We start from the raw sequence: 27,072 nt of genomic DNA, 5'->3' as shown, positions 1-27,072 counted from the left end.
ATGGGGCATCATACTGTGTATAGGAGCAACAATGGGGTATCATACTGTGTGTAGGAGCAATAATGGGGCATCATAATGTGTATAGGAGCAATAATGGGGTATCATACTGTGTATAGGAGCAACAATGGGGTATCATACTGTGTATAGGAGCAACAATGGGGTATCATACTGTGTATAGGAGCAACAATGGGGTATCATACTGTGTATAGGCACCAAAAAAGGGCATCATGTATAGTGGCAAGAACTGGGTATCAGCAATTGTATAGGTGACCCAGTATTCTATGCAAAAAACCAGCACAGTATGCTGAACCATTGTGTCAAGTTTTTACCCGTATTGGAAGCTTCTATCAGAGCATCCAATGCATATATTTAGCCAGTCGTAAACCTATGACACACAGAGAACCTCATTCTTGATTTATTTCCTTAATTCGGCACGCCGTACAACCAAGGTTACCTGCCAAGGTCTACAATAAGGATAAGTCATCAATACAGGATTCGGCAAACATCTTCAGCACCCAATACTGTCCAGTATTATATTATGTTGGACGTCAAATAGTTGAGAAACCTGGTATAACAAATGCCTGAACACTTTGTTTTACTAACTATCCAATTTCTGCCCCCAAACCTAAAGACCCTGAAACACTAGCGCAACAGACAATGACACCTTTACAGTAGCCAGGGTTGATGGCGGCATTTAATACGTGATCTTTTCGATATGCAAGGACACTTATCACCTCCATGTAAAATTATCTTGCCTTCCATGACGTCTCATACACCTAGCGTTGGTCTAGGGTTCATCGGAAGAGGAGCCATCTCTTTGTAAAATGAACCTGAAGTAGGAGCCAGAAATTAAGAGCGGTTGGAACGCCCAACGTAAAGAACGTTCTCTCTGGAAAATGAATTTTTTTTCTTGATGGAATGTTGTTCTAAGATTTCGTAGATATTGCTTGTAGTCTGATGCCTGGCGAGCTAAGTGGAGTGGATCGGTATGAAATATAATTCCCCGGCACAGACAGAAGATGTTTGTTTCTAACAAGGGTCTCGGAACTTGTTACAAAGGCATGAATAGAGGAAAGTACAATGTCTCTCATAGAGAAGGCGGCCACCAGCTAGAGGGGGTATCTGTGGTAACGAAACGATGGTTACCCTCGCCCCTATGAAAGATGCTTTCATTTCATCTGAAGATGATAGCAAAATGTCATAGTGTGTATTGTGTCGATGGAATTCCGAGATCAACCCTGTTGCTTATGGCGCGGAGTTACAGACCATGAATCTCATCCACTTATTCTACGTCTATGACAATCACATAACACTTCACTGCCTATTTTACATATAGATTTTTTTTTTTTTTTACAAGACAATTCCCAAAAATGAACATAGGATGTAACATCAATATGTAAATATAATAGTTCTATAGGGTCTTCTCCTTCGGTTCTAGTGAAAGTCCACATATTGCAGCTCAGTGCTGGAAACAAGCAACGGACTGGCTCGTTCACACGGGGCAAGAAGGGGCAGATTTTGATGCCGAATCCACCTCAAAATCCACTCTCTCAGAATAGAGGTCTATGTAGACGCGAGCTGCCCTTGCTTCAAGTGGTTCTGCGCGTCCGCCTCGCCACATCACCCGCTGGACTAGGCCCATTCATTTGGGCCTACTCCGGAGGGGGAAGCTGTGACTGTCGGAAGCCATGGAAGTCGCATTTTGGTCCTATTCTCACATGGCTTCCCATGTCAAAATCAGGACCAAAATACACAGTCCCTAGCCCTGTGTGAACAGGGCCCAGACTTTTTGGATGATGGGATGTTGGATTATGGAATTTCACTTTTACAATGGTAAAAAGAAACCTCTGTGTGCAAATAAACCCCGTTATGGAATCCCATGTTCTTAGCTGCGGCCAGAACTATATACAGTGTACAGAGCCAGAAGACAAAGGCTCAATACACTGTGTACTAAAGATTTGCTCTCATTCATTCTGGTACCAGCTATGAATAGCTGATCTTGGGGTGCCAAACCCCCACTATCCTAGGGATAGGTCAATAGTATCAAACTCCCCATACCCCAGAAACCCCTTTAAATGGCAGAAATTTTGTTAGTGGTGGTATAGCAGTACATTTTTGCCTCATGGCAGAGGCATGAATCCTTCTATGATTAGAATCTCTATAAACTTTGACAATGAGGACTATAGCAAACGTGGATACCGGCAGTGATATACACTATATGGCAAAATGCATGGACACCTGACCATTACATCTATATGAGCTTATTGTACATCCTATTTAAGAATAATGGGATTAATCTTAATACAGGGTCAGGTTCCTTTTGCGTCTAAGACAGACTTCACTCTTCTGGGAAAGCTTCCCTTGGTCTGTGGGATTTGCAGTCAAAAGAGAATTTGTGGGGTTAGGCAGAAAAGGTCTGTCCCACAGCTGATCTTCTCGTTCGTTCTAGAGGTGTTGAGGTCAGGGTTCTGTACGGGAGTTTTCCCATCTGGGCAACTTATGATCTATCCACAGGTTTTCAGATTGGTGGGTCTGACCGCTCACAGAACCACCAGTCATGACAATGAGAGAGTTCTGTGTCCACTTTTAAATGGGCAGAGGATGTGCGGCCACTGCCAGACAAACAATGGAGAGATGGTAGAACGGACACCTCGCCTCTCCCTAGGCTCTCACAGATATACATGGTTTATACAATGCCCCCTTGCTCTACTACATGGGGGTCCACATAGATGTTACCTGCCCCTGATGCAGGCATGATGAAGCAAATCTGATCCACGTTGTGGGACTGTATGGTCATAGGACCCTTTTGGAACATGGTTTCAGCACTTATTCTATGGGTATATACAGTTCAAGGTGGACTCGAAGTCCTGTCTTTGTATCCGGCATGTAAAATGTTGGCATTCCATTGGTTAAACCCAAAGCCATCCACCATAAGGATATTCAAAATTAAAATGAACACTACTATTAGATTAGATTATAGCTTAAATGGATTATCACCACCCCCTTCCTGCAAAATAGATGGAGAGGTGTGGGGTAAAAGGGTAGATACTCCAAGCCTCCCTACCAGATATAGCCTGCGTGACTGAGTGGTTCCGGGCCTGATGGCCCTATTAGGGGCTTTATTATACATAGGGGAAAGATTCATTCTGGTACCTGTAGTCCATAAATGAACACATACGGGTACATGGATTTGTAGTTCACCGTTCTCCATCACTATGTAAAGTGAGCAAGCTGCTTAAGCCATGATGTATCCTCATACATGTCATTATCAACTACTGATACCAGTGGGACCCCCCCCCCCAGCCCTCACCCAATACTGCCCACCTCCCACCTTATCCTGCTAACTCTCTGCTTGACCCCTTACAATCTGCTTTCCGCGCTCTGCACACTACTGAAACGGCTCTCACAAAAGTCTCCAATGATCTCCTAATGGCTAAATCCAATGGTGACTTCTCTCTTCTTATTCTTCTGGACCTCTCTGCAGCTTTTGACCATTATCTCCTCCTCACTATGCTCCGCTCAGTCGGCCTCAATGACACTGCGCTCTCCTGGTTCTCCTCTTATCTCTCAGACCGCACTTTCAGTGTATCGTTTGTGGGCTCAGTTTCCTCCCCTCTTTCCCAGTGACAGTAACTTCTATTACAAAAGTGTCTGACCCCTGTATAAGCAATGCCGCCCCTGCTACCTCTTGTGTCACCCCCTCTACCCCATAGATTGTAAGCTCTTGCGAGCAGGGCCCTCAGTCCCATTGTGTGAAATGACTTTCTCTGTAATGTATCTTTCGGTCTGTATTTGAACCCTACAAATAGTACAGCGCTGTGGAATATGTTGGCGCTATATAAATAAAATGTATTATTATTATTATTATTATCCTAGCTATGCTCCTACCTACCGCGTTTGTATATTTCAGAAAAATACAAAACCTTAGTTCTATGTGTACAGAAGAGACGGTGGTGATTTTTCTCTGAAAGTAATAAAATGCCCAATAGATGGCGACAGACGTCAATGTTTGGCAGGTCTCAGCTCTATTGATGATGGTCAGCAAGTTGTAGTGTCCACATCAAGTCCCGTATACCTGCAGGATAGGGACATCTAAAATGTACAGAAATGCTAAATGTATGAAAGTGGCAGTGAATATTTTTAAGGTATCTTCCCTAGTAAGAGAATGATGGTGGGGGTCCATTCTACCGAACCACTCTTATAACACACAGCAGGGGCGATGTACAGCCCTACTATTTAGGGTTGGGGTTATTTAGTACAGAGATGTGCACACAGAACAGCTTATGTTACTGTGATGAAATAAGACGCTTCCCCCCCTCTGCTAGCCGAAAACGTATGTGTGCTCAGCCGAGAGTGCATGTTGAAGGAGAGGGAGAAGCAGCAGTTGGCCAAACAAGCATTTGGATTATGGCCTCTTATGGATGGAACTATATTTCAAAGGTATTTTTCACTTAAAGGGGTTTTCTAGGATTGATGAGCTATCCTTTGGCTGGGTAGTCATTCGACGATTGGTGGGTGTCTAATATCTGGGGCTCCCCTTGGATCCACTGTCTGAAGAGACTGCAGTGCTGTAAATTGTATAGAGGCTGTGCTTGGCATTGCAGCTCAGCCCCAATCACTTGAAAGGGACTGAGCTGCAAACAAGCCACGTGACCGATGAACATGATGTCATATGGCTTGTGAAGAGGTAGCTGCATTCATAGAGAGTTGCTGCCACTTCCACCAGTTGATCTGTGGGGTGTCAGACCCCACCGATCTTCGATGGATGGCCTAATGAAAGGATGGGCTATCAATCTTATAAACTTTGAAAACCCCTTTAAGAAAAGTTAAAGGGGTTATCCAGAACTATCAATATTAGATTTAAAATCAGTGGCTAGCACTGCAGCCTTGCAGCGCTGGAGTCCTGGGTTTGAATCCCACCAGGAACAACATCTGCAAGAAGTTTGTATGTTCTCCCCGTGTTTGCGTGGAATTCCTCCCATTCTACAAAGACATACTGATAGAGAAAAAAAATGTACATTGTGATCCCTATATGAGGCTGACAATCTACAAAAAAAAAAAAAATAAATAATATATATATATATATATATATATATATATATATATATATATATATATATTAGGATTCTAAAAACGTATCCTAAAAATTTAGGACAAAGTGCCACTTATTAGATGGGTGGGGTCTGATGGCCAACACCACCACCGATCAGCTCTATGAAGAAGCTGCAGAGACGGGCAAGCATCACCTTCACTGCTTACCAGGCACAGCTCAGCATGATACGGTATACGATAGACAATGTAAGCAAAGAGGTAGTTTCTGATCACCACTGCGCCTTCATACAGCTGATCGGCAGCGGTGTCAGGCCTCAGACCCCCACCCATCCAATAAGTGATAGTTTATCCTAAATTTTTACAGTCCTAGATATCCCCTCGAAAATACTTTCTTAAAGTGGTGAAGCTACAACCCCTAAATTACATTAGAAGAAGTGAGTAAACAAGTACAGCTCCAAGTAATCCAGATATTTCGGAAAATCTCCACAGAACAGGTGGTAGATCATCTACAATGCCCGCACATTAAGCACACATATACAAGGAACAAGTAAGAAGTGATAAGAAAGATAAATAAATCAGGCAGAAAACGCCTTCTAAAGCCGCTGTCCGCCATGATTTATAATGTCTATGATGCAGAAATGTCAGGAGTGATGTAACTTTCATGAGTAAATCAGATTAGGCCGGGCTCTCTGCAGTATCCTCACATTCCTGGCTCGCCCTCCCTTTCCCACCTTTATAAAGGCGCCCCCTCTCTACCACAGGATTAGGTTATATATACTTCTGGCCTGTCATATGTGACCCCCCACATTGCAGTCCTGTAAGCCTTGTATCAGTGATGACTTATTATTTAGTTATTATGCTTACTTATATAGCGCCATCATATTCCGCAGCGCTTTACAGACATTGTGGTCACTGTCCCATATCAGGCTCACAATCTACATTCCCTATCAGTATGTCTTGGGTGTGTGGGAGGAAACCGGAGTACCCGGAGGAAACCCACACAAACACGGGGAGAACATACAAACTCCTTGCAGATGTTGTACTTGGCAGGATGACTTATATGTCTACGTTAAGAATACCCCTTTATGTCCACAGGATATACCATAGATGTCTGACAGATATTGGTCACCACTATGTGGAGAACAGGAGTCCCCTGACTGGCTTGATGTGAGCTCGGGGCTAATCCAGTTTATGTGAGGTGCAGAAGCATACCCATGCCTGTGTGGCCACCTCTCCATTCTGCCTGAATGCGGTCACGCTGCCCGGAGAGTCAGCAGACCCCCATCTTCACCATTAGACAACATCAAGGACCTAGGTCCGTGGCAGGGAATCCGCGCTCACTGGTAGGCAGAAGAAAACCGGGTCGACAATTCTAAATAGAAAAAACCTTGTAATGAGGTATTAAAACAGAAACCACAACGCGTTTTGGGCCACCTAAAGGCACTTGTGACAGAACACGGGTAAAGGACCCGGGGTACGATCTGTGATCCTCCGGCGATATCTAGTGTTACTCTGCACTTGAGAAAGGCAAAAGCCAGATCCATATAATGGGTTTTTAATACACTTTTGTGTGTCTTCGCTGTCACGTTTGTTTGTATTGTATTGTACCTACCCATTTTTACATGGAAGATTAAAAGTTTTAAATTTTAAAGGACATCTCAGGAGTGCGGACTGGAATATATTTGTGGTACCACTTGAAAAAGGGCCTTTAGGTGGCCCAAAACGCGTTGTGTTTTCTTTTTTAATACTCACCTCATTAAAAGGTTTTTTACTATTTGGTCGACCGAGTTTTCTTCTGCCTACCAGTGAGCGCGGATTCCCTGCCACAGACCTAGGCTCTTGCTGTTGTTGTCTATTGTTTTCTCCAGTCCTCCGGTGTAAACAGGTCGAACCGCTGCCACCCTCGCCTTGATTCAAGATCTACATGCATTATAGGGTGTTGTGACCGACACAAGCCCTCAAGGTGAGGGGCCATCTGGTACTATTAATACATCTGTAATACCTCAAAATCATCACGTTAAATACTACACTTAGTGCGCTCCGTGTCTCTTCCCTTTTTTCTCCACCATCTTCACCATTGGTACAAACCCCCAAAATAAGACTTGTAGCAATCAGACATTACAGGCATACTCACCTTCACATCAGCTTGCTGTCAGGGATGGGCGACATCACCAGAGCTTGGTATGGGGAGAGTAATCCACTAACCAATTCACAACCATAGACTACCAAAGTAGGTAGACATTAACTGATCTACTATCTCAGATATGCAAATATTAACCAAACCACCAGGGAAGCAGGTATAAGCTTCTTACTTAGCCTAGACCACCAAAAAATCAGGCAGTAGTCCCTACCATTACCAAAGACCACCAGGGTAGCAAGCAATTTATTCACCCACTATCGTAGACTACCCAGGGAAGAAAGCATTATTGCACCCTGTTTCCTAGACCACCAGGGAAGAATGCACTAATCTCTACAAAACCACAGACTACCAGGAAAGCGGGAATTTCTTTATCCATTATCATTGACTATCAGGGAAGAGAACATTATTTCATCTTCTATCCTAGATAAAGCAGGGAAAAGGCATTATTTCATCCATTATCCTAGATTACTCAGAGAACTGAGCATCATCTCACCTACTGCCATAGACTATCCAGGGAAGAGAGCATTATTTCATCCTGTATCCTACATAACGCAGCGAAAAGGGAATTATTTCATCCATTATCCTAGATTACTCAGAGACGTGAGCATTATTTCACACACTACCATAGACTATCCAGGGAGGAGAGCATTATTTCACCCACTATCCATCCTAGATTACCCAGAGAGAAGCAGGGATTATTATTATTATTATTATTATTATATCCCACCACCCTAGACCATTGGGGACACTGACATGAACCCTTCTGTTACCCTAGAACATGCTAATAATTGTGTCACATGGAACTTCAGGCATATTTATGACTTCCACAACTACAAGGTCAGAAAAAAATTAATTAACTTTATGTTTAATAACCAAATGCAATTAAAGCTGACCATACACATTAGATTTTTGTCGCCTGAACTTTTGGGCTGATATTGGGGGAGAGAAGGGTTGGACATGTTTTATTTCAATATGCCTAATCCTTTTATGACATAAGCAACTGTTAGAGGTGTCTGAAGAGAACTAGGTCTCTACACGTACATTTGACTGAGTTAAGCATGCATGTGTATGGTGGAGTTGGGAGAGAAAGCTGTGGAAGAATGCTCATTCAGTTGTCAGGGACAGGGGGGTTGTCCACTGAAAGAGTGTTCAGATAGGAGGTATCTCTACCCTAAAGAGAACCTTTCACAACCTCCGCCAAGTCCAGCTTTTTACATCATTCATTAGTCACTGCTCCACTGATTCTGGCACAGTTGTTCATTTTTTTCTAGCCCCTACCATTCCCAAGCAATAGATCTAGTTAGTTTGGATGATTCCAGCACAGTTGGAATTGTCTCTCTAGTCCCCACTGTTCCTGAGCAACAAGTGCAGTCAGTTTTGGTGCCTGATGTGTTATTTGATCTCTGTAATGTCAGGTGGGCGGTGTCAGGTGGTGTGATTCAGAGCTCCAATCAGAGGCAGCCAGTGTCAGGGCTCAGAATCAAACCCTTTATCTGCTCCTGTCTGACACCGCCCTCCTGACAGTACAGAGACTAAATAGTATATCAGGCATCAAAACTAATAGCATTGATTGCTCAGGAATGGTGGGGGCTAGAGAAAAAATACTCACTGTGCCAGAATCAGTGGAAGGGAATATATTACCAGATGCTAAGAATTGGATTTAGCGAAATGTCCTCTAAGTACGGGGTGAAAAAAAACCTGTAATTTTTTTTTTTTTTACAATGTTCGTATTTTCCTGACTTACATAAAATATTCTTGCAATTCTATACATAAGATAATGATTTGTGCAGTCACATATAAAAGGAGAATACCTACTTGTAAGAATCGTCAGCAGAAACAGGTACTCGGTGTAGGAGATGAGCCCTGCGGAGGAGAACGGGGACACGGTTAGAAGGCAGCATGGCTCTATAGTAGTCGCACCGCATGCAGCACTGCAGGCATTTCAGCTCATTTTTATTAGTGACACTGCAGTTTACGTTACCTTGTCACATTTACACAAATAATGGCACAGCAGATAAGTTTCACATCCTTCATTGTGTCATCATTAAGACTCGGACCGTGCAAAAGCGGCTCATATGTTTGTAGTGCACTGAACATGAACTTTTTTTTTTCCTTTTTTCTAGAACTCCAGCATCTGTTTTATGCTTTTTAACTCAATTAAACAGAGTAACATTTATTTGTTTTATTAAGACGTCTGTACCGAACCTCCCTCGTAGCGCGATTTCACGATTCCCTTGGAATATGAAATGTTTATATAGATTTCCATCTCTAATCTCCAATAAAAGGCCTAAAAAATCAGGTGTGACTGCAAGTCAACCCAAAAACAGTAAGTCACGCTAGAGGTGGTCTTACAGCTTCAAGAGCTGTCAGCTGGGAAACACTTACAAATATTGTCCTCATACACATGCACACTTGATTTGACTGAGCATGCATGTGTCCTGAATATGGGGAGGAGGGTAAGGCATTGCTGGACACCTCTAAGGGCAAGTTCACATGGGGTTTTTTGGTCTGGAATCTGAGGCGGAGGCCGCCTCAGGTTCCGGACCAAAATACGGGTAGCTGCAATTGGCATCCAGTAGCGCACTCCGCTCCGGATTAGGCCCAAATGAATAGGCCTAGTCGGGAGGGGGGCAGTGTCTTCAGGCGGATGTCGTGAGAAAGAACGAGCATGTCACTTCTTTTTTCCGTTTGTTCCGGCTTCGGGAAAAAAGACCTAACTGGATCCCACTGATTTCAATGGGAGCCGTCTTTTTGGTCAGGATTTTGAGGCGGATACGGCCTCAAAATCCTGACCAAAACATCCCGTGTGAACTTACCCTTAGAAACAGGAAGATCGGACATGTAAAATTTATCACAACCATCCTTACTTCCCCCATCCGAAATCATTTGTTGGTGGAGTCAGGACAACGCTCAATTCATGTAAGACAGTCAACCAGAAAATGTTGGGTTTGGCCAGTGTTAATCTAATCTTAACAGGGATAGGACTTATATGGGGATGAGTTGCGGCGTGTACTGGACAAGACAACTAGAGAGTATCGTACATGGTTCCTAAATAATAGGCCCGGATCTATAATACTTGATAGATGTTGGACGCCTACTAGCATCTCATTTCTCTGCATCCAACATCAGACCAGACAGGAGACTTTACATGGACAATCCCTTTAAAGGGATTCTAACAATTAAAATAGAATTTTTTTTCTTGATCACACGTAGGAATAGCCTTAAGAAAGGCTATTCTTCTCCTAACTTTAGATGTCTTCTCCCTGCCACCGTTCGGTAGAAATCTCGGTTTTCGTCTGTATGCAAATGAGTTCTCTCGCAGCACTGGGGGCGGGCCCCAGCACTCAAACAGCACTGGGGGTGTCCCCAATGCTGCGAGAGAAATCTCCAGTGCTGCCTCCATCTCCTTCAGGAACGGGGTCTTCACGTGTCTTCTTCCGGTGCTGGGGTCAAACTTCTAGGCCTAGGGCCTTAGCCGACTGCGCATGCCCACAGGCCACAAGAAAATTGCGGTTTACTTACTATGTAAGTGGCCATTTTTCTTGTGGCCACAGGCATGCGCAATCGGATCTACCCGAGGCCTAGAAGTTTGAACCCAGCTCCGGAAGAAGACGCGTGAAGAGGCCGTTCCTGAAGAAGATGGAGGCAGCACTGGAGAGTTCTTTTGCAGCATTGGGGATGCCCCCAGTGCTTTTTGAGTGCTGGGGACCGCCCCCAGTGCTGTGAGAGAACTCATTTGCATACAGACGAAAACCGGGAATTCTACCGAACGGCGGCACGGAGAAGACATCTAAAGGTAGGAGAAGCATAGCCTTTCTTAAGGCTATTCCTACGTGTGATCAACAAAAAAATTAGATTTTAATGGTAGAATCCCTTTAAATTCACTATGCAATATTCCAGGATTCTCTAATGTTATAGAGAAGGATCAAAGCCATTCAGGCCCAAGGAGAGAGAATCGCCTGTCCGAAATCTTATAAGGCTATAGAAGCACACAAGCCTGCCAGGTTACTAGATGACAATGATAACACAACCAGGCCTTTTGCCAAAAATGACGTTTCCCTCTCTTTGTCCTTTTTGCAAGGAGATTCTTTTTTTTCTGTACTTCGTGGCCTGTTGTGTGAATGTGAGGTCAGATTATAGAGGTGTCATTCAGGTTGTGACTTTGGGAGTCCTTACTGAATTGTACACCATGGAGAGGGGCCGGGAAGAAAGTCCTTTCATTCCTTGTGTGCTGGAATACCTTGAAACACATTGCAAAGCCTGACAGGCACTAGCGGGATTAATCACTCACCCGGAGCTTATACAGTACAGGAGACGGTTCAGCGTGGCATGTTTAAACAGCGCTTAAAGGAGAGTAAACACCATTTACTTCCGTTTACATTCAGCCAAATTAATAGATAAAGGAAACCCATCCGTCTCCAGGAGCAAAGTGTGGATCTTAATTATTCTTCTGGTAGCTAGAGGAAATGTGAATTACAATGGGATCTTAGAGAAGGCCGCAGCACCGAGCAATCCCTGGGTGACAACCAGTAGGCTCACTATTAGACACTCCGCAAGCTTCTGTCTATAGTGTAGGATAAACCGATCTGCCATTACAATAAAACATCTGCCTAATAAGGTGTCGGCCCCACTTTAGATTCCTAAATGTCCCAGACCCATTGAGGCATGGACTCTGAGGGTGTCCTGTGGTATCTGGCACCAAGTCTTGTGTTGGTCCGCTACCAGCTGTCTAAAACACCCCAAATCCATTGACACAAACTGTTAGGGTGTATTCTAGTATCTGGCGCCAAAACAGGTTTTGGTCAAGATCATGCTGCCTAAACACCCTTGACCCATTAAGGCATAAATTTGGATGGTATCCTCTGGTATCTAGACAGCACGAGGGACCGACACATGTCGTGGTGCAAGATAACAGAGGATACACTCCAAATTTATGACTTAACTAGCTGTTACCCGCGACTTCGTCAGCGGTGATTCGAGAATTGGGTGGATACAGATTTGTTAAATGTTTGCGTACTTGAAAAAGTGGAGTGGATAGCAAATTCTCTAGGTTATATTGAGTATAGCTGGTACCCGCGACTTCGTCTGCGGTGATTGTAGAAGTGGGTATATACAGGTGCGGGTAAGGTTTTCGTAGTGTGTATAAGGTATGGGATATGAAATATAACTTTGCATCTTGTTTTCGCTGTAATTCTGAGAATACGTGAGACTTTTGTGTTGAAGTTACTTTGTATTTGAGCTGCTATATATACGGTGTTGGTATAAACTTTACATAGTGACTTTGGGACAGTGGGATTTGAAGTTAACCCTTTCCCGCCGATGGCATGTTTTGATTTTCGTTTTTGACTCCCCTCCCTCTAAACCCCATAACTTTTTTATTTCTCCGCTCCCAGAGCCATATGAGGTCTTAATTTTTCCGGGACAAATTTTTCTTCATGATGCCACCATTAATTATTCTATATAATGTACTGGGAAGCAGGGAAAAAATTCCGAATGGGGTGGATTTGAAGAAAAAATGCATTTCTGCGACTTTCTTACGGGCTTTAATTTTACGGCGTTCACTGTGCAACCAAAATGACATGTCCCCTGTATTCTGTGTTTCGTTACGATTCCGGGGAGACCAAATTTATATGGTTTTATTTACATTTTGACCCCGTAAAAAAATCCAAAACTGTGTTAAAAAATTATTTTTTGAAAAGTCGCCATATTCCGACAGCCGTAACTTTTTTATACGTCCGTGTACGGGGATGTATAGGGCGTCTTTTTTTGTGGGACCAGGTGTACTTTGTAGTTCTACCATTTTCGGGAAATGTTATTGCTTTGATCACTTTTTATTTAAATTTTTATCAGAATCAAAACAGTGAAAAAACGGCGGTTTGGCACTTTTGACCATTTTTCCCGCTACGGCGTTTACCGAGCAGGAAAAATATTTGTATAGTTTTGTAGAGCGGGCGATTTTGGACGCGGGGATATCTAACATGTATGTGTTTCACAGTTTTTAACTACTTTTATATGTGTTCTAGGGAAAGGGGGGTGATTTGAATTATTAATCCTTTTTTTTTATATATATATTTTTTTTTTTTTACTTTTTTAAAACTTTTTTTTTGCATTTATTAGACCGCCTAGGGGTATTGACATGGGTGGGCGGTGTCGCGGATTGTCAGAGTGGTGGGGGTCAGCAAACATGGCTGCTCCGGAGCGTTAAAGAGAGCCTCCTGGAGTATCGGTAAGGTGAGGGGCAAAGTGGTAAAGTCTATGTATATGTGATTGTGTGGGGTTAGGGGCGAGGCTGTAGAGGGTAATATGAATTTTGGGGCTTGCTATGGTCCAAAGTGTGTGAGATTGCAGAGATGGTGGTGTGAGTTCGGGTTTTGTGAGGGTCCTGGCACAAACGTATGTGCGCTATTGTGACGAAAAGTAGCCTATTGCGCAATCGGGTGTATTAACTATGTTTGTGGAAAATTTCAGCCAAATCGGTGGAGCGGGTTTTGCGTGATTGAGGAACAAACATCCGAACATCCAAACTCACAAACCCACAAACTTTCACATTTATAATATTAATAGGATAGGATGGGTGAAGGGTGCTTGACCAAAACTTGCCTTGGTGTCAGATACTAGAGGACATCATAAGAGTTTGTCTGAATGGATGAGGGGTGTTTAGACAGCACATGGGGGACCGACATGTCATGGTGCCCAACACCCCTCATCCATTGAGACAAACTCTTACGGTGTGCTCTAGTATCTGGCACCAAGGCATGTTTCGGTGAAGATCAGGCTAAATAAGCACCCTTGAGCAATTAAGGCATAAATGCGGAGGGCACCCTCTTGTATCTGGAACCATGACATGTCACAGTCATATTGCCTAAACACCCCTGATTAGACTCAGATGGTGTTCTCTGGTATCTGGCACCACGACATGTATCGGTCACAGTCATACCGCCTAAACACCCCTGAGCCATTAGGTCATGGACTCTGATGTGGTCTTGTTGTATCTGGCACCAAAAAATGTACTGGTTCCCCTCGTGCCACCTACACAGCTCCGACACTGACGCATTGACCATGATGGTGCCCTGTGATATCTGGTATTGAGAAATTAACCCCATATCCTTTAAAGTGTAACTCCAATTTTAATTTATTTTTTTGCTATTGTGTCGGGGGTGAACATTTTTTCAAATATACTTTATTAACCTATCAAACTTCCTTGTAATAGAAGACAAGCTGGAAAGTTCCCATTAGTAATGCTCTACCATACTCAACGCAGAATGTAGAGCTGAAGCACTGACCAGAGTGGGAATGATCACTTCTAATGGCTGTATCTCTGGTTTTATATCACCTAAGAAGGGTTCTGGTATCACAAGGAAGCCGAGATATCACGAGTTAAAAACATAGGTGGGAATGTGATATTATATGCGGCATGCACTGCTACATACTAAGTTCAGATTCAGCTTCCTTGTAACACCAGAACCATGTTTTCAGGTGGTATAAAACCGGAGATACAGCCGTTTGAAGTGGCCATCCGCCCCTTAGCTCTACATATTTACCATACAACTGTAGACGGACTTTCCTTAGTAACAGCTCAGTTATAGAGGTGCTAAGGAGAACTCTGCAGCCTGTGTTATAATAAAGAGGAAGAAAAACGAGCAGGTCACTTATTTTTTTCTGCTAGTTGAAAAAACTTCACTTGCTGCGCCAACCCTTGAAAGTTGACATTGTAATGACCTAGTCAGTGGTTTTAATAATATGGCTGATCGCCATCTACTCACTATACAGCCATGCTAGGATGTGGGAAGTTTTCTGCATGTGTTTGTGTCTGTTTTAATGCACTTAAATAAGAAGAATGAATGGATAATAAGGCTGTCAGGACGTCTCCTTTTAGTGACACGTTTCAGTACCGTTCTATAGGAAAACATGGTGTAATAGATAAATAGTGATTTGTATATTTTCAGTTGTATAGGGCGCGACTAAATATAAAATGCAGTAACCGCGGTGCCCCTTTGATGTGAGTGGCAGTGAAAAGAGATGTCAGCACTGGGCAATCTACGGCAGGAATGTGTGTTTGTACAGCACAAAGATTTACAGTGTCGGAGCGCTGCTGCCTGCGGATTAGGGGAGAGCAGATCCCACACAGGTATAGGACTTGTATGGGGATGAGATCACCAATGGCTTTATTTACAGTCATTGTCACTGCATGCACCAAGTCCGGTATTAGATATGTGTCCCCCACATATACACGATATAAGCCACCTCCAACGTCTATATAAAAACTACCTTCATCTTTAACCTCTTACTTTCCATGCGTTATCCGTAATTGTGTACCTGGGCACATTTCAGGCAGCAATACCGACTTGTACTTAAAGGGACACTGCAGTGAGGCTCTCCTTCCCCAGTAGTGTGGTGAAGAGATAAGAATGATGGCACTGAGAGGGTTAACATTAGTAGTGACAGGAGAGGGCGCTGTACAGCACCACCACCAGCAGCAGAACACAGTGGCGGTACCAGTTGAACCAGCAGCAGCAGCACCAGTGCCATCATCTTGATGTGATATGGCTGCTGTCAGAATAGCAAAACGTCTAAAACAACTTGGATCTAGATAGAAACTTGCCGACTAGTGGTGACCTGACCGCTGGGACCAAAATTCTCGCTATGAACTGGTTTCTTTATGATAAACCCAATTGGTTTTAAGAATGAGCTTGTCCTTGGGCCCCATACACACACTATATAATAAAAGGAGGATGGGGCGTGTTGCGCGTTTGGGCGGGAGCTCAGTGGTTAGCACTGCAGCCTTGCAGCGCTGGAGTCCTGGGTCCGATTCCCGCCAGGAACAACATCTGCAAGGAGTTTGTATGTTCTCCCCGTGTTTGCGTGGATTTCCTCCCATTCTACAAAGACATACTGATAGGAAAAAAATATAAAAAAATAAAAAATAAATAAAAAGGAGGACATTCCATATTTATAAAAGGAACAAAAAAAAAGTCTCCTCTGGCGCCCCTCGCCATTGTACGCAGCTCGATGAAAGTTTATTTCAGAAATGACAGAATTGTTTCATCTATAATTATGTTTACTTAAGTAGAAAAAGACATTGTTGATGCATACCCCAGCGGGCTCCTTACAGTACGGGGAGGGGTCGGCGTCCATTAACACGACCCGCTCCGACATACTCATTCTGACAACAAAGATTTCCAGAGAAAGGAAATTTTCTGGCTGGGAAATAAATTGCCTTGCAGATATATTTTATAATTACAGGATTAGAGGAGTGTAAGCGGATACCGCAATTTATCTATAGACCGCTGACTAATTTCTGACCTTTCCGAGTGTGAAATCTAAATATGTGCAGATGGGAAGAAGAAAGGGGATCAAGCGATAACCCTCGACAATAATGAGCGCCTATTCTATTACCGTTCACTTTGATAGTCTGCATACAGGGATTCATAGGAAGGCAGGCACAACTTCCATCGTAGTATGGATTGTGCACTTGTCACCTAGAATTAGCCAAAAAGGATCTACACCCCACCACCACCACCAGTAGCAGAACCACCACCAGCAGCAGCAGAACCACCACCACCACCAGAACCACCACCAGCAGCAGAATCACCACCAGTAGCAGAACCACCACCACCAGAACCACCACCGGTAGCAGAACCACCACCAGTAGCAGAACCACCACCACCACCAGAACCACCATCAGTAGCAAAACCACCACCAGCACCAGAACCACCACCGGTAGCAGAACCACCACCACCACCGGTAGCAGAACCACCACCACCACCAGAACCACCACCAGCACCAGAACCACCACCAGTAGCAGAACCACCACCACCAGCAGAACCACCACCACCAGTAGCAGAACCACCACCACCAGCAGAACTACCACCACCACCAGTAGCAGAACCACCACCACCACCAGTAGCAGAACCACCACCAGTAGCAGAACCACCACCAGCAGAACTACCACCAGTAGCAGAACCACCACCAGCAGAACTACCACCAGTAGCAGAACTACCACCAGTAGCAGAACTACCACCAGTAGCAGAACCACCACCACCACAAGAACCATCACCAGTAGCAGAACCACCACCACCACCAGAACCACCACCACCATACCCATCTATGGATTGTGCCTGGTATTATAGTTCATTCCCCATTCAAGTCTATGAGACTGAGTTGCAATAGCAAATACAGCCATGGGAAAAAAGCAGGACCTTTCTTCTAACCATGGCCAACTCATAAGGGAACATTCACATTGTTGATTTTTTTCTAATTGAAAATTTCAGCACCAGAAATTTGAACTAATTCCGCATCAAATTCCGCACCAACCCAGCAGAATTTTCCACCTCCCCGTCACTTCCATGAGTTATCATCTGAAGATTCAGCATGACGCTTATTTTTTTCCGCAAGTTGAAAATATAAATAAATTAGCCAATGGAGGGCGCTTTACGGCAGAATTTGGATTTGATCTTGAGGTAGAATCTGAGACATGATCCAAACTCGACGATTTTGACTGGGCCGTCAACTACCTGTTGTATATAGGGACGTCCCTTAAAGGGGTTGGCCCAGTGAAGTGGGAGGCCAAGTATGCACATGGCTGCTCCATGCATTGTGGAAATAGTCGAGCCCCGTAGGCTGCTGTCTCCGACTTACAGGCATGTCAGCGTATAATAACATTAAAACCTGGGCCAATCCTTGCAGATGTTTTGTCCTTGGCAGGATTCAAACCCAGGACTCCAGTGCTGCAAGGCTGCAGTGCTAACCACTGAGCCACCGTGTTGCCCCATGGTGATGAAGTATGTGTATACAAAAATGCACAGGTTTATAGGCGTATGGCAATACATTTTTATCGAGGTTTCCTTTAGGAAGAAGTAAACTATGCCAAAGTCAAGCAGTCTATAACAGGAGTACCCCTTTATAAAGTCCTCTGCTGGACTGCATTGACTTGCTATTACTTCCCATAATAACAGCATGTCCATAAACCTACAGCTGTGAGAAAGTAATTCGGTATATATGTACAAGCCAGGAGATCTAGCCTTACTGACCAAATAACAGACGTCAGTAAGTTCTTCAGATGAATATAAGAATACACACTAGTCAGGCTTCATGCACCTGCAATAACTTTCTGATCAGAAGACTTGAGCACCAGAAGAAGGGGCATGCAACACATTTAAAGGGGTTTTCATCTAAAGTTTCCCTGGACCTGGAGCCTCCATAGAAGTGACAATGACAATACACCGGGGGATGGCTTAATACTACAAAAGTCCGGGCATCACTACAGATCTGATCCTGGAGTGGCCCTAAGGTGTAGACATGCGGACGTGTTTGCAGCAGGTCCACGCAAGCACTTTATGGAGCATTAACCTCTTGTTACTCTGATAAAGACCCTATTCGTAGTAGGTTTGCGAGTACTTTAATCTCTTAGGACTTTAGAGGTATTGACCTGAGGTGTTCATCATATAGGAACATTAACTGAAGCTCAAAAGCAAAGGTCCTGGATGGTACATCCAAAGAAGCTCCAAAATATGTAGAAAAAACACCATACAAATATACACCCCTTTAAATAGAGCCTGTCACACTGTACATGCAGTCCTATGTGCAGTCAGCGGATACAGAGCAGGAGATGAGGACATTGATCTATAGTGTCGCCAGGCTTATCCTGTGACAGCCTTCCTTGTGTGAGTAAAGATATAGATGTCAGACACTGAGCAAGACCGCACACCGGACTCATAAGAACGGACTGAGCAGAGGTTTCAACAAATTATTTTCCCACAAATAAATATATATATATATATATATATATTTTCATGACTATGACAATAGTAGATTTACACTGAAGGCATCAAAACTATGAATTACCATATGTGGAGTTATAGACTTAACAGAAAAGTGTGAAATAACTGAAAATCTGTCTTATATTCTCGGTTCTTCATAGTAGCCAGCTTTTGCTTTGATTCCTGCTTTGCACATACTTGGCATTCTCTTGATGAGCTTCAAGAGGTAGTCACATGAAATGGTCCTCCAACAGTCTTGAAGGAGTTCCCAGAGATGCTTAGCACTTGTTGGCCCTTTTGCCTTCACTCTGCGGTCCAGCTCACCCCAAACCATCTGGATTGGGTTCAGGTCTGGTGACTGTGGAGGCCAGGTCATCTGGCATAGCACCCCATCACTCTCCTCCTTGGTCACAGAGCCCTTACACAGCCTGGAGGTGTTTGGGGTCATTGTCCTGTTGAAAAATAAATGATGGTCCAACTAAACAGAAACCGGATGGAATAGCATGCCGCTGCGAGATGCTGTGGTAGCCATGTTGGTTCAGTATGCCTTCAATTTTGAATTAATCCCCAACAGTGTCACCAGCTTGGCACCCCCACACCGTCACAGCTCCTCCTCCATGCTTCACGGTGGGAACCAGGCATGTAGAGTCCATCTGTTCACCTTTTCTGCGTCGCACAAAGACACGGTGGTTGGGACCAAAGATCTCAAATTTTGACTCATCAGACCAAAGCACAGATTTCCACTGCTCTAATGTCCATTCCTTGTGTTCTTTAGCCCAAACAAGTCTCTTCTGCTTGTTGCCTGTCCTCAGCAGTGGTTTTCTAGCAGCTATTTTACCATGAAGGCCGGCGGCTGCACAAAGTCTCCTCTTACCAGTTGTTGTAGAGATGTGTCTGCTGCTAGAACTCTGTGTGACATTGACCTGGTCTCTAATCTGAGCTGCTGTTAACCTGCGATTTCTGAGGCTGGTGACTCGGATGAACTTATCCTCCGCAGCAGAGGTGACTCTTGGTCTTCCTTTCCTGGGGTGGTCCTCATGTCAGCCAGTTTCTTTGTAGCGCTTGATGGTTTTTGCAACTGCACTTGGGGGCACTTTCAAAGTTTTCCCAATTTTTCGGACTGATTGACCTTCATTTCTTAAAGTAATGATGGCCACTCGTTTTTCTTTACTTAGCTGCTTTTTTCTTGCCATAATACAAATTGTAACAGTCTATTCAGTAGGAATATCAGCTGTGTATCCACCTGACTTCTGCACAACACAACTGATGGTCCCAACCCCATTTATAAGGCAAGAAATCCCACTTATTAAACCTGACAGGGCACACCTGTGAAGTGAAAACCATTTCTGGTGACTACCTCTTGAAGCTCATCAAGAAAATGCCAAGAGGGTGCAAAGCAGGAATCAAAGCAAAAGGTGGCTACTTTGAAGAACCGAGAATATAAGACAGATTTTCAGTTGTTGCACACTTTTGTTAAGTATATAATTCCACGTGTGATAATTCATAGTTTTGATGCCTTCAGTGTGAATCTACAATCTTCATAGTCATGAAAATACAGAAAACTCTTTGGAAGAGAAGGTGTGTCCAAACTTTTGGTCTGTACTATATAATCTAAAATCTATTATAATATTAGAACAAGAAATACAATCTAAAATATATATCTATAATAATATAATATATAAATAGAGCGTAAAATATTCTAATAATAGCATTTAATCTATAAAATATATATCTATGTTATAATACCACAATATGACAATATATTATTATATCTGCTCAGCTCCTCCTGCCTGCACATGAACTGCATTCTTATAGTTCCCTTAAACACACCGGGTTCAGGCACACACGTGATAAATCATGGATATATGAAGAAACATCCATGTGACCTATGGTAACCCAAAGAGTAACCCACAGATTGAAGGACTCTGCCTGCAGCTTGATCCCATCCTTCTGTAGACAGTATAGGATCTTCCCATAGGTTAGCAGTGGTCCTGTGTACCGAGCTCAGCCTGCAATGACTATTCGCTGCAAACAAAAGTAGGACACAATACAGAAAAAGACGTGTTTCCAAATTTCCAATTAGATAATATATAATGCATCACAATGTATAACATATATATATATATATATATAGAGAGAGAGAGAGAGAGAGAGAGAGAGAGAGAGAGACACACACTTAGGATTGGTCGTATAAATTGAGATGGGTTGGCCTATTGTATAAATCCTGAAGAAGGCTCTGTATACTGTTTAGTGGCCGCTGCACTATCACAGCTCAAATGATCAGGAGCCAAGATACTGTATCAGCGCTCAGTCACTGCATAGTGTATGGAGCCGTCTACTGACAACCAGGCCTCACATCAATATAAGACAATAAGTCATTTATTGTCAGCCTAGGATAACCCCTTGGATATTTTTAACCAAGGACAAGTTACATCACAGTGAGGTGTACCCAAGGAAATGACCATGCGAACCACCAGTGACTGAGAGCTGGAGGCGGCTTCCCCAATCTATAATCACAGCACATGCATACTCAGCTGAGCTTAGTGTGCACATGTATGGGGGAGTTGGGTGTTATACCTTTATCAGCCAACAGAGCATCTCAGTCACCTTATGTGTATGGCCAGCCTATATGATTCCCATTGGATTCCTATAACATCCATGGCTATGCGCTGTGTTGATGTGTCATTGACATACATTTCATGAACTTCGGAAAGACTTACCATTATCACCTAAATCTCTGAAAAATTTAGGACCTGGCTTAGCTTTCGCTGCCCGAGATAGCATGGACTCAAATTCCTATAGAAGAGAATGGATAAAACTTACATCTATGCATACAAGTACGCTGTACAACTAACTGCTTATGAATGCATATAGGTTTCCGTTTGAGGGGACCCAAGTGGACTCCCCGAATGGAATACTGCATGCAGATGTGAACCAGGCCTAACATTCATCTATATCACCAAAAGCTTTAAAGCGACAGTACTTTAAGATGGTAAAAAAATTATATGTATATGTATATTATATGTATATATGATAGGAATAAACCATAAAAAGCAGATGTATAAAGGAAAACAACTCTTCACATGAACATAGAGACATCACAGAGGGGCATGGGACAACTCTATACGAAACACAGAAGAGGACCAGTAAATAACACTGACTCTAAAAGGGCTATTCTATATGTTATATTGATCATCTATCCATAGTATAGACCATCAATATCAGACTGGTGGGAACTCGACTGAAGTTGCCACCACACACAGATGAGCACTGCGGCCTCTTACTGTATTACAGGTACAACACCATACATAGGGTAGTGGCTGTGCCTGGTATTGCAGCTCAATCTCACTTGAATGGGACTTAGTGACTGGCCAATGCAACCCCAGTCACAAAGCAGAGGTCACAGGGCTCACCTTCAAACAGTTGACCATGGTGGTTCCTCTTTCACCCACCCCCACAAGTCTAATACTGATCCTAAGGAAAGGCCATCACTACAAAACTTCTGAAATACTCCTTTAAGGATCTGTATACATTAGAGAAGGTTCAGTTGACTCTGCGAATTACAGCAGACCGGCTTACTATATAATGTAATGATGTGGTAAAGAAAGACCCCTAGAGATAAGCGGTGGCAGAGGCAGCAGCTTCCACTGTCTCCATTAAAAACACTGACACTTGAATGAACCAAGTGTGCATGTAAGGGGGAGATAGGAGAAATAGCTATTGAAAGTCACCTTTAAAGGGATTCTATACCATTAAAATCACATTTTTTGTAGATCACACGTAGGAATAGCCTTAAGAAAGGCTATTCTCCTACCTTTAGATGTCTTCTCCGCATTGCCATTTGGTAGAAATCCCGTTTTTTAAATGTATGCAAATGAGTTATCTCGCAGCACTGGGAGCGGTCCTCAGTGCTCAAACAGCACTGGGGGTGTCCCCAATGCTGCGAGAGAAATCTCCAGCGTTACCTCCATCTTCTTCAGGAACGGTCGTTCTCTGTGCGTCTTCTTCCGGAGCTGGGTTCAAACTTCTAGCCCTCGGGCAGAGCAGACTGCGCATGCCCACAGGCCACAAGAAAATGACCACTTACACAATAAGTAAGTCGCCTTTTTCTTGTGGCCGTGGGCATGCGCAGTCTGCTCTGCCTGAGGCCCGCGGCCTAGAAGTTTGAACCCAGCTCCGGAAGAAGATGCACAGTGAGGCCGTTCCTGAAGAAGATGGAGGCAGCGCTGGAGAGTTCTCTCACAGCATTGGGGACGCCCTCAGTGCTGTTTGAGCGCTGAGGACCACCCCCAGTGCTACGAGAGAACTCATTTGCATGCAGACAAAAACCGGGATTTCTACCAAACGATGGTGCGGAGAAGATTTGCATACAGACGAAAACTGGGATTTCTACCGAATGGCAGCGCGGAGAAGTCGTCTAAAAGAAGGCTATTCCTGCGTGTGATCTACATAAAATGTGATTTTAATGGTAGAATCCCTTTAATCTAGTGCACCCACCCAACCGCCTATAGTACAGCAAGGACCTCTACAGCTGCTGTAGGGGAAATGTATGGCTAAACCAAACTTCTGCTGGCTGTAGTAATTGATATGCGGGGGTGCAATGACCGGAACCAGAGAACCAGGGGGCTCTGGGGTGGTCATCATTAGAGTATACAATGGCTAGGTATGATAGCTAACATATACTGCCTTGTAAATGAATGTGAATGAGCTAAAATAGCCATACAATCTGAATCATCTCGGTGCACTGGAATTTACTGTTGGAAACGTAACGGTCGTGAAACTTCCGGGATTAACCATAAAATAAAATATGACATTCTTCTCGTGATCAGGAGAATATGTAAGACAGAAGTGCGGGCGGTGAATGCCACGTATTGGACCTTTAACATGACTTTCCTTCCTTGTATCAGATGAGTAATAGGACAGGTAGCAGGTTGTAAATACTTGGAGGATGCGGCAGACCGCTGTATACACGGCTGATGGAAATTCATGAAATACTTTCAGCGGTAAAATCTTCATACCTTTTTTGTCAGCGTCCGAGCGGTGGATTTATCTAGAAAAGGAGGAAACATAATAAAGACTTAGTCACCATGTACGGCTGAGATAAGACGCATGAGACATGGACGGTATATCTATTAGTCAGATTTTATGGCATATTTCAGTCATACAAAGATCAATCAGAATTTATCATCATAATACATTAATAATGATCATAGTGCAGACTACACTAAGACAGAAGTGAATCACTGTGACCTGGAGAGGTTCATCTATACACTAGACACAGAGAAATGGTCACAGACTTTGCCTAAATCAATAAGGAAAATGACCATAAGAAACGTTGAAATATATTATTAGAGAAAAATGCCTCTTTCTCCACTTATTAAAACCTTTGCTTAATCCGTCTTGCTAGAGCAGGACAGACTGCAACACACAGAAAGATCAGACTATAAATAAGTGAAAAGTGACATAAGCGGACACAAGCACAGACAGAGGATTCTGGAGTGGAATAGGAAGTTTCTAATCTCACCCCAAGTGCTTTACTGGCACCAATACAGGTCTGTACTTCTTTAGGTATGTTCACACGGCAGAACATTACGCGCAACTAGTCACGACGGCATCCCGCTCCAGATTAGGCCCAAATGAATGGCCCTAAACGGGAGGGAGCCTCGCACCGTGGACGCCGAGGCTGATTCAGACACAGAATTCGCGGTAAGAAGGGTCATCTCGCTTCTTTTTTTTTCCGGTACTAGCTAGTGGAAAAAAGAAGCAAGTGGCTCCCATTGAAGTCAATGGGAGCTCATTTTGGCAGCGGATTTTCAGGCCGATTCTGTGTCAAAAAACTCCATGTGAACAGACCCTTATAATGTTCTAGAAGATCTTGCTGATGCTTCTAAGTATTAGAGAACCTTTCACCGCCTCTAACAAGTCCAGTTCTTTACATAAGTTAATAGCTGTTGGTCCACTGATTCTGGCTCAGTTGTAATTTTTTCTCTAGCCCCCACCTTTCCTGAGCTATCAATGCTATTAGTTTTGGTACCTGATACACTATTGAGGCCCTGTGCTGTCAGGAGGGCAGGGTCAGACAGGAGCAAACAAGGGGTGTGATTCTGAGCTCTGATATTGGCTGCCTCTGATTGGAGCTCTGAATCACACCCCTGCCTGACACCGCCCTTCTGACATTACAGAGATCAAATAGCACGTCAGGCACCAAAGCTGACTGCACTTGTTGCTCAGGAACAGTGGGTGCTAGAGAGAAAATTCCAACTGTGATGGAATCAGTGGAGCGGCGACTTATAACAGATGCCAAGAACTAGAATTGGTGGAGTTGGTGTAAGGTCCTCTTCAAGAGAGAGTCTTTATTGCTGTAAATGGCAAACATCATAGCAGTCTCCACCCACCAGCTCAAGGATAACTGATCATTAGAGAGATCCTCGCAAGGATAAACAATACTTCCCCGGGAGATTAGGTAGTGATGTCACCAGTTGCCCATTCTGTGATGTCACGTGACAAACATTTCTGTGTATCCCTGGAAAACCCCTCGAATAATTAACACATATAAGTCCTAAACGTTAAAGGTGAAAAAACCCTTTAAGAAAATGCGCTCACACGGTACATACTAATAAGTATAGGACGCCACTTTTCCATCCCCCAGTTCTAATGGTTCAGGTGAGCTCTTCTCTTTCATCTTACAAGACATTAGCATTTTTATTATCACCCAGACACATCTCGGGATGGTTTCCTCAGTGCCCGCGTTCCTTTGAATTCCCGCTGTCACTCCTAAGCCTTTTAACTGTACACAAGTGATGGGCGTTGCGAGTACAAGTGAGCACTAGCTCTAATTCGTCTGAGTGCATTTCCAAACTCTGATGTCAGCCTTGTTCCACGTATTTGTGTTGAAGCATGATAGATCATGGAAAAACATTTCTGGTCTCACAATTAGATCTGACATGAAACCACTATCGCCCGTGGCAAATCGGAGTCAGAATCAGCTGCGTTGGGTGATGTTTTGTTAGTTACAGCTATCAGAATATTTGGTTCTCCGAGCTACGGGGCAGAGGCTCCTCTGACGCCATCTAAACGCTTTATCCGAGCCGGTGTATAAATGTGGCCCTCTGCCTGTATCATCATCGAGCACGAGTAGTCGGTGACTATTTTGCGCATTCTAAGCAGTATAAACAGAGCATGGAATATTTCAGATAGGCGGAGGCATGCCGAAGAAAAAAAAAGAAGAAAAAAAAAAGTACTATAGGTTGGAAGCCAAAATTCCATCAAAGGTTCAGAGATCTGCAGAAAAAGAAGTGTTTTTTGATCTTTAAGACTCCTAATAAAAGCAGAGCCAGCTTTTCTTAAGCTCTACACTTCAGCAAGTAGCACGTAAACTACATAAAAAATGGGTTTTCTACTTTAACCCAATGCACACTGGACGAAGGGACTAATCCGGTCACAGCCAGCAAAGAGAAATATCTCACCCTGCAAATAAGTGATGTGGAGCCTTTCTTCTGAAGACGTAAGCATGCTTTCGGGAAAGGGAGCCCACTTACAATAATATATTAGGGGACTGTCCCCTGTGTTAGAGGTGGAAGCCCGCGGCCAGACACTTCACTTGTAAAAGGACCATTTACAACGTGATAGGAGTTTTCCGAGCCAATAAATAAAAAAATTATAATAAGTCACATCCACCTCAATGATCCCCTGCTGATCCCATTCTGATACATTGGAAGTTCCATGCTGGTCTCTATTTCTTGGCTCCTCTTGTCCCATAGGAAATACCTACTCCGCTAACCACTAATGGCAGTGACCGACGCAGGTCATTGCTATGGCAGTGAGTGGCTGAGGAGTCATATTTTGGGAAGGGGAGAGTGGATGTGCCCTGGTAAAATGTAAGGTGTGGGGATCAGCAAGTGAAGAATGGCTTATTTTTATACCAAATTGAAACCCTTTAAAAAAATGTTGGACAGGTTATTGGTTGTCAGGTTTTATCAAGTGAAGACCTATCATTAGGATAGGTCATGAAATGAGGATTAGTGGGGGTCTGACATCCGGGACTCTGCAGATCAGCAATTGGAACCAGTAACAGCATTGCTCCCTCTTCACAGGCCAAGTGACATCAAATTCATCAGTCAC

General features: G+C 43.6%; 1 protein-coding gene across 1 annotated transcript in view; it reads right to left on the bottom strand.

Annotated features, from left to right (window-relative positions):
* Nucleotides 1-27,072, bottom strand: part of MICU2 (mitochondrial calcium uptake 2) — a 197,180-nt gene that overhangs the window by 37,580 nt on the left and 132,528 nt on the right. Inside the window, exons 3-5 of the mRNA XM_075266068.1 lie at nt 23,970-24,001; nt 21,672-21,747; nt 9,008-9,055 (exon numbers count right to left, since the gene is read on the bottom strand). Coding sequence (XP_075122169.1) covers nt 9,008-9,055; nt 21,672-21,747; nt 23,970-24,001 — 156 coding nt within the window. The remainder of the gene's footprint in view (nt 1-9,007; nt 9,056-21,671; nt 21,748-23,969; nt 24,002-27,072) is intronic.

This window comes from Leptodactylus fuscus, chromosome 2 (genome assembly GCF_031893055.1).
Source record: "Leptodactylus fuscus isolate aLepFus1 chromosome 2, aLepFus1.hap2, whole genome shotgun sequence".
NCBI classification, from domain to species: Eukaryota; Metazoa; Chordata; class Amphibia; order Anura; family Leptodactylidae; genus Leptodactylus; species Leptodactylus fuscus.
This window is presented reverse-complemented; position numbering and strand designations above follow the sequence as displayed.